The sequence below is a fragment of the Triticum urartu genome, chromosome 6, assembly GCF_003073215.2.
Source record: "Triticum urartu cultivar G1812 chromosome 6, Tu2.1, whole genome shotgun sequence".
Lineage (NCBI taxonomy): Eukaryota > Viridiplantae > Streptophyta > Magnoliopsida > Poales > Poaceae > Triticum > Triticum urartu.
The window spans coordinates 16,369,539-16,378,534 of NC_053027.1; the positions used below are offsets into that span (position 1 = coordinate 16,369,539).

The 8,996-nt window shown below is 42.8% G+C and overlaps 1 protein-coding gene across 2 annotated transcripts; it reads right to left on the reverse strand.

Annotated features, from left to right (window-relative positions):
- Positions 1–1,233: 1,233 nt before the first annotated feature.
- Positions 1,234–6,217, reverse strand: LOC125515609 (disease resistance protein RPM1-like). 2 transcript variants are annotated; one of them, XM_048681111.1, is made up of 5 exons: positions 5,952–6,217; positions 5,754–5,848; positions 5,029–5,129; positions 1,688–4,500; positions 1,234–1,568 (listed from the first exon to the last, which is right to left on the reverse strand). In XM_048681111.1, exons 4-5 carry the CDS (start codon positions 4,402–4,404, stop codon positions 1,553–1,555), a joined length of 2,733 nt encoding a protein of 910 aa, XP_048537068.1. In that variant the 5' UTR covers positions 4,405–4,500; positions 5,029–5,129; positions 5,754–5,848; positions 5,952–6,217; the 3' UTR covers positions 1,234–1,552. The 2 variants fall into 2 exon arrangements, with proteins under 2 accessions (XP_048537068.1, XP_048537066.1); XM_048681109.1 differs by lacking the exon at positions 5,029–5,129.
- Between the last annotated feature and the right edge of the window lie 2,779 nt (positions 6,218–8,996).

The following is an 8,996-nucleotide window of genomic DNA, read 5'->3' on the forward strand; positions in this document are numbered from 1 at the left end:
CTCGCTCTTGCCCGCGCCGAACCCGTACGCCGCCGCCGCCGCGCTGCTCCTCGCCCCCCTCCCTCCTCCGATCCCACCGGCCTCCTCCCCCTCGTCCTCTCTCTTCCTCCTCCCTTCCCCTCCTTTTTACTGTTTTTAGTAAGTGTTTAAAATAATTAGTAAGTAAATTAATAAACTAGTTGAACTAGTTTAGTTTTAGTAAGAACTAGTTGAATTAATAGAACTAATGTATTTTTAGTAAGAAAATTAATATAACTAGTTGAACTAGTTTATTTTTAGTTTATTTCTATTTATAGTAAGTTTATATTTAGTAAGAACTATTTGAATTAATAGAACTAGTTGAACATGTCACATTTGTTGTTACTTTTTTAGTTTAAGCAATTATTCCCGCATCGATGTCGTTCACTAGGGTTTTATTTATAGAGTTTTTGTTTTTGCAGAAATCAAGGAACCCCCTCCATCATCCCCGCCGTCGTCCCCGTCATCAACCCCCTTCGACCTCGAGGTGAGACCAGCCAAATCTCCATGTCAATATGAGTCCTATAAGATATGATGTAGACGGCCACGTGGACTAAAGGTGGAGTTCCAGACAGCGGCCACGTGGACGGCCTTTAGTCCCGGTTCCAGAACCGGGACTAAAGACCCTCTAGAACCGGGACAAATGACCCTTTTTCTACTAGTGTTATGACTAGTGACCAACTTGCTATGTGATGTCTCATTGATGAAAACGATGATCGTGAGAAGGTGTTATATGACAATGATGATGATGATGATGATGATGATGATGATGATGATATTTATTATATCATTGGGTGAAAGAACCGCGGATTAGTTTCAAGTTTATGTCCATTCACTTGAAACTAGTCCACGGTTCTTTCACCCAGTGATGTAATAACTCATTATGATGTAAAAATAATCTCTAAATTGCTGCTGTATGAAAACTTGTATGAAGGTGTATGAATAAAACATGAAATAAAAAAATAAAATACGAAATAATAGTAGTAGCGCGTGTAGGGAGAAGCGCTACTAGTAATTACCAGTAGCGCTGTTTGGAGAAAACGCTACTACTAAGTCGATATAGCAGTAGCGTTGGTTAACCCACGCTACTGCTAACCTTTAGCTGTAGCGCTGTACCAGTAGCGCTCCATCCTGCGGTACTGATAGGCCTAACCTTTACATGAGCTAGAAGAAACTAAACTGTGAACTTCTGAACATCAGCAGCCCTGGAGGATTAGCAAAAAGTTCAGATGCTTCGCAGTGGGGTATAATATTCAGTCGCAAGTAGCTCAAGTTTTCAACATTATTACATGAATCACTGTGTAAAAATACATAGTAGTTATCTCACGCAGTAGCTTAGCATCACTAAACATAAATACTATAAAACCAAGATGGATCTCATGCCTTGTTACAAACCAGTCCTTGTTTAAATAAGCAGAAACAATAACAGCAAGACAAATTGGCAGTTGGCCGTAAATCCCCATTGCACAACAAAGATATATATAGCTCCCTCACCGACGATAATGACTGCAAACCCCAGCCACCCAAGAAAGACTCATGCCATTCCGGGTCTGCAACAGAACGGAATTTCATCAGCTCAAAAAGCTAGAATTTGGTGCAGGTAATCGAGCACACACTGAATGGCATGAAAAGTGCAAACATAATATATTGGCTAGGATGGTTCAATTACCGCACTGTCCTGTAGTAGGATATCGGGATATGCTCTAGTCTTGCCGCTTGAAGATTCCTTAGGAAATGAGGATGCATGTCAACAAACTGTGTCTCTTTGAGGGATTTCAGATGTCCCAGCCCAGGGACGTCCCGTAGTTTGGCAAGGTTTCTGATCACAAGTTCTTCAAGGCGGACCAAAGCTCCCTCGTGTATGCATATTTGGTTGACATGTGGCAAATTCAACAACAAAAGAATCTTCACATTTGGGAACCACTCTGGCTGGAAGTTTAGCTCCTGTCCTGTATATGCTTTTCTTAGAAGTATTTTGGTCAAGTTTGACAATTCAGAGAGGCGTGGCACTGGGTTCTCCACGAGCTGGGACCAAATTAGAGATATCCTGCAAAGGGTATATCCGTTGGTTGAGAAAAATGGTGATTTCAAAGTTCCTTCGGAAAATCGCCCATGCAAATCAAGTTTTTTAAGACAGTTTGATAATGTCAAAGTTTCTAGCTGGAGCACTTCGTCTTCGTTGCTGGCCATTATTTGTAATGATGAGAGCTGGTGCATCTTTGACAGAGATTCACACAATTGTGCACAGTGGATGCTCCTTACGCCAGTAATGCCAATGGACCTCAACTGAGATAAACTTGCTAGATTGGTAATGAATACTTTACTAGCTCGAACTGCACCCAGAGTTTGCAAGTCCTTCAAACTCCATAATCCCTCAAACGGATCCACAGGTTCAAAATATATGAAAATCGAGATCGTTCTATCCAGCCATTTATAAATAAGAATATGCCGCAGCCTCTTCAGCTTTCCAAACCCTTTTGGCAAATTCACACACTCTGCACCTTGAAGATTCAATGTTTCTAAGTTGTGAAGCTTCACGACAGATTTTGGGAGTATCTTCACTTTGGTCTTGTCAAGGCCCAAATACTTAAGGTTGAATAACTCCCCAATAGAATCTGGAATAGTCTGAATAGGTAATCCTGATAGCTGCAACACAGCAAGATATTTAGATTCTGAAGGAAACAATGAGGATGATGCCATGCTGCTGCTGAATGCTATGAAGGTACGAAGCCTGCATTGACCTATGCTTGGTTGAGTGTCATTTTTGCATTGGAGCACCGACATGCGACGAGAATCTGACTCCACCTGCATCGCCCCCAGACTATCATCATAAGTCGTACTGAAACTCTCTCTCTTCGATTGGTAAATGGCTAATTCACGTACAAGATCATGCATTCGAAGATGCTTGATCCTGTTAAAACTGTTCCTCTTTACCACCTGAAGCATGCTTCGTCGAACGAGCTCTGTCAGGTAACCTTCAGCAACATCTTCTAAACTGCAATTTCCAATTTGTTCAATAAATCCTTCTGCAACCCACAGTCTGATCAATCTTTTTCTGTGGATCATGTGGTCTTCTGGGAACATGGCACAATACAAGAAACAACTCTTCAAATAGTCGGGCAAATATTTGTAGCTTAGATTCAGAATTTTCTCCACGCGATTTAGGTTCTCGTTTTTGTGTAGCTCGGAAATAAGTTGCGCATCAAATAGTTTCCACTCTGCAACATTCTGCGCCTTAAGAGACAATAAGCTCCCTATGGCCACAAGAGCTAATGGTAATCCATCACACCTCTCCACTATCAATTTACCACACTCTTGTAATACTAATGGGCAGATGTGATTTTCAGTGCTTGGAAATGCCTTCCTGCAAAATAGATGCCATGCATCCTCCTCCTCAAGAGGCTCCACTTTGATCCTGCAACCATCATGAGCTATTGAAGCAACTTCCTCATATCTTGTTGTGATTATTATTCTGCTTCCCATTTTTGCATCGACAAGAACCTCTTTAATTTTTCTAAAATCTTCAGCTGTCCAGACATCATCCAATATGATCAAGTACCGCTTTGTCTTCAGGATTTCCTTCAATTCATCTTTTAACTCCCCACAGGTCATCTTCTCAGCATCAAATTCTTTCTTGTCTTTAGAATAGATTTCTTTCAGTATTCTTCTCCAAATATCATCTAGTTTATAGGACTGAGAGACGGAAACCCATACACGGCATTCAAAGTTGGATGCTTCATATCGGAACACATTACTTACAAGAGTGCTTTTCCCGATACCACCCATACCCCATAAGGCAATGATTTGTAGATGTGGACAATTTTCCAAATTCAGTGACCCCATCAATATTTTTCTATTTTTATCAAATCCCACAAGTTCATCATCAGAGATTGAGTAATCATGTCCAGGAAGATATAGGGGCTGTTGGCTGCCATAATTTGTTGCAAAAAGATCGCCCACACCAGCTATTGGTTGAGTCCAGTCTCTGTTTTGTTTAAGATGTGTAAGGGCTCGGTTTATTTTCTCGAGGCCAGTAGCGATTTCACCTTGTGTAAACAGATACTGGGGTTTCTTCAGGATTTTCTTCGCACTATTCCACCATGATCCTTTCTGATGGTGTTTGCCAACAACATACATAAATTGATCCACAATGTCTTCCATATCATATGCCAATCTTCGGACTTGCCCTATCCATGCTTCGGTGACTCCATCTGTCGAAGGTTTCTTTCCAATCTCCTTGAGAAATTCTCGAATAAGCTCTAGGTCATTCCTTATCAGTGTCATGTTCTCTGAGAGTTTTGCAAGAGACTTAACGTGGTGAAGTGTTTCTGATGCCACAGCTATTCCGATCTTTGTCGTGACAAGAAGAAGAGCAGCCTCGGCCATTTCGCTTTATGCAGTTTGACCTCACTATTTCAGCCAAAACAGTTCCAGAAATCAACCATCGATGTAGTATAACATTTCCATCCTTGCGCAGGAAATCTACATAAAGGAAGCAAATATTTTGTCAAATGCCAGAAATACCAGGCTAGTAAGATGACTTTGTAACAGTTGGGTGTTCTGTCCGTTGACGTGACACTGTGGTTGCGCTGTCTAGCAACACCCCGGGCATTATAGGAACTTCATAGTGATGTTGAGTGTGTTTTTCTGTAGCCCGAGCTCCCTGGTACCCACTATCTTCACCGTTCAGACTGTGGGAAGATGCATGAGGATATGTGCAAGCTTTGAAAATGTGCAGCCGTGTCAGGGGAATCTTAAGCTTCATACACTCATATGCGACCTGCAAAAGTCTAGCGTCCATGGCAGATCAGGCTGCAGTGCTACTGTAGCCACGTTCTCTCTCATTCTCATAAACTTTGCTTGATCTTTCTTTTTTCCCTCACCTACCACCCACCACATGCGAAAAGAAAATGAGAGAGAGTACGCAAGAACAGTACCTCGTCTCTGAATGTGCATGCAGTTTATTTATGAAACATTCTTAAAAAAACTTCCAGGGCAACTCTTACTCACTTGGGTTTGACTTTTGCGCCAATTTTTACAAACTATTGCATCCTGCATACTTTCTCTCCTCTTCTTATGTTCTCTCTAACTGTCGATTGTTGCTCGCTGCGCTGTGGAGGAAGAGAGAGACGAGGCACTGAGTTTGCATGTGATGGGTGAAAGGTGAACAGTGAATAATGAGCTGCATCATGTATGTGACCAGTGAGCTGCGATGACAAGACGCATGCAACTTTGGATGGGCCCCATGTACTAGCAGGCCTATACTACTACTTGTGGCTACCGTGTCTCCGGAAAGGGCAACTGCTAATGACGCTGCAACGTTCTCATGATGCTCCTCTTTTGCACACATCTCCATAGCGTGATGAACGACATAGGTAAGGGGTATTGTGTAGGACGAGCTACGAAGAAACTTTACCTAGTGATGTTTAGTACGTAAAGCAAGCTTTTAAAAACTTGACCCTACAGAGTTCGAATCGCGGCCGCACCAATGGGGTGTTGTTCCTGATTACTTATAAGATTCATCCGAGGTCGATTGGTGCAATGATTGTAGGGCATAGTGAAATAGAACAACATGGTTAACAACTAGAGATGCTATTTATTTTTGGAATAAAACTTCAGAACATGGGACTATGCTTTTCTTTAATTTTCAAACACTCATACGTGTGAGGTGCACCCGAAGCAGAAACGGTAACTCAGATGAAAATTGAAAGAAAAAAAATTATAAGAAGTTGTACCGTTTTATTTGATCTTCGAGTATTTAAGCAGAGAACAGATAAGTTGAATTTACAGGTTCCGTCTCAACAAACCGCGCGGAACCACAGATGGCTTGCTGCAGAAATCAGATCCAATAGTTCTCAGATGTTGCTGATAGAAGATTAACCAAAAAGCATATGATGAGAAGGGGAAGAGAAGAGGCTAACAAAAAAGAGCACCTGTGCTAATCAGGTGGAATAGATGAGGTTCATCAGCATCGCCACACAGGTCTAGAGTCTGGACCCTGGTGATTCTTCCTTCCCGAGCAAAAGATGGGAGATGTCTTCACGCTGGGCAGATTGTGTGCGTACTGCGTAGCCAGTGGTAGCGCGCAGGACGTGCAAAAGTAGAGCAGCGAGGGTGTCTACTAAAAAATGGCTGGCGAGATGGTCTTATCTTGGCTCAAATGCCTCGAGTAGTCAGTGGCTCAGTGCTGGACCATTGTACGCTCTGATCAAGAGACTACTTGTCAAAGGTTCCAGCCAGGTCTAGACGAGATGTCTTGTTCAGTCAGTGTCGGCGGAGGCCAAGTGGAATTGGGTTGATTATTCAGAGATAGAAGGTTTCAACCGATTTCCTGTGCAATCAGTATCGGGGCGGTTAGAGCGGTGAGGACCCATCCCATTGGTTTTTGAGGTCTTCTATACAATAGGGACCACTGAATATCAACCATTCACGGAGCCTGATCGAATGGTCCAGATCTATTAATACTGAGAGATCATAGGAGTATTAGTGTTTTTCGTCTAAAACGCAAAAATAGGTAGAGTGTCGAACAAGCGCCGGTTAGTGTCAAGTAATTGTCTGATCTCGACCCTGCTCTCATCCAAACCTAACCTGGTAGAACGGGTCAAGAAGGGCATCTCTACCGGATCCCTTTGCTGTCACTAGGATGAATCACCATAAAATTAAACCCACTAGCTATGAAGAACTATCAATCAATCTTAGCCAAAGACAAATTAATAGATCGAAGAGTATACATAACTAGTTAATTATATAACAAATAAATTTTAAAAGATTCAATATAATTCAATAAACAATCTGGTCATGAAGCTACAATTCATCATATCCTAACAAACACAACCACAGATTACATCATACGGATCACGGTCATGTGAGCTACTTGTTGCCTATGGACCCTATGATCCTAAGAAAACTACTCACACATGATCATGAAGGCAGCAAAATTGATAAATATGGCTTTACTGATGGATTCCCACAACGAGCACCTCATAGGCACACAACGAGCTGAGATGCGGCGATGAATCTCCACACCACGAATCACGCGGTGTGAGCATGGTAGGATCTCCATCATCATGATCTCCATCATCGTGTCTTCTTGAAGTTGTCTCGTCATCTATTACTTCTACTACTATGGCTAACGCTTTAGCAATAAAGTAAAGTAATTACATGACGTTTATGTTGACACGCAGGTCATAAATAAATAAAGACAACTCCTATGGCTCCTGCCGGTTGTCATACTCATAGACATGCAAGTCGTGATTCCTATTACAAGAACATGATCAATCTCATACATCACATATATCATTCATCATTCATCACAACCTTTGGCCATATCACATCACAAAACACTTGCTGCAAAAACAAGTTAGACGTCCTCTAATTGTTGTTGCAAGTTTTTACGTGGGTGCTATAGGTTTCTAGCAAGAACGTTTCTTACCTACGCCAAAACCACAACGTGAATTGCCAATTTCTATTTACCCTTCATACGGACCCTGTTCATTGAATCCGATCTGACTAAAGTGGGAGAGACAGACACCCTCCAGCCACCTTATGCAACTAGTGCATGTCAGTCGGTGGAACCGGTCTCACGTAAGCGTACGTCTAAGGTTGGTCCGGGCCGCTTCATCCCATGATGCCGCCGAATTGTAGGATCGAAAGTATGTCTAGAGGGGGGTGATTAGACTACTTGATCAAATAAAAGCTTAACCTTTTCCCAATTTTAGTTCTTGGCAGATTTTAGCTATTTTAGGACAAGTCAAGCAATCATCACATAATTCAAGCAAGCATGAAAAGAGTATATTGGCAGCGGAAAGTAAAGCATGCAACTTGCAAGAATGTAAAGGGAAGGGTTTGGAGAAATAAAACGCAATATGAGACACGGATGTTTTTCCCGTGGTTCAGATAGGTGGTGCTATCCTACATCCACGTTGATGGAGACTTCAACCCACAAAGGGTAAGGTTGCGAGAGTCCACACAGGGCTCCACCCACAAAGGGTAATGGTTGCGCGAGTCCACACAGGGCTCCACCCACGAAGGGTCCACGAAGAAGCAACCACCCACAAAGGGTCCACGAAGAAGCAACCTTGTCTATCCCACCATGGCCATCGCCCACACAGGACTTGCCTCACTAGCGGTAGATCTTCACGAAGTAGGCGATCTCCTTGCCCTTACAAACTTCTTGGTTCAACTCCACAATCTTGTCGGAGGCTCCCAAGTGACACCTAGCCAATCTAGGAGACACCACTCTCCAAGAAGTAACAAATGGTGTGTAGGTAATGAACTCCTTGCTCTTGTGCTTCAAATGATAGTCTCCCCAACACTCAACTCTCTCTCATAGGATTTGGATTTGGTGGAAAGAAGATTTGAGTGGAAAGCAACTTGGGAAGGCTAGAGATCAAGATTCATATGGTAGGAATGGAATATCTTGGTCTCAACACATGAGTAGGTGGTTCTCTCTCAGAACATACGAGTTGGAATGGTGTATGTGTTCTGATGGCTCTCTCCTCGAATGAAGAGGAGGTGGAGGGGTATATATAGCCTCCACACAAAATCCAACCGTTACACAGTTTTCCAATCTCGGTGGGACCGAATCACAAACTCGGTCGGACCGAAAATGTAAACCTAGTGACCGTTAGAGATTTTCGGTGGGACTGACATGCAACTCGGTAGGACCGATATGGTTAGGGTTTGGGCATAACGTAATCTCGGTGAGACCGATTACACAAACTCGGTGAGACCGAATTTGGTAATTAGCTAACCAGAGAGTTGGTCAGGCAAACTCGGTGGGACCGATTTGCTCTTTCGGTGAGACCGAAAAGTTACAAAGGGGAAACACTGAATTTACATTGCAATCTCGGTGGGACCGATTCGCTCTTTCGGTGAGACCGAAAAGTTACGAAAGGGAAACAGAGAGTTTGCAATCCCATCTCGGTGAGACCGAGATCCCTATCGGTAGAACCGAATTGCTAGGGTTTGGCAGTGGC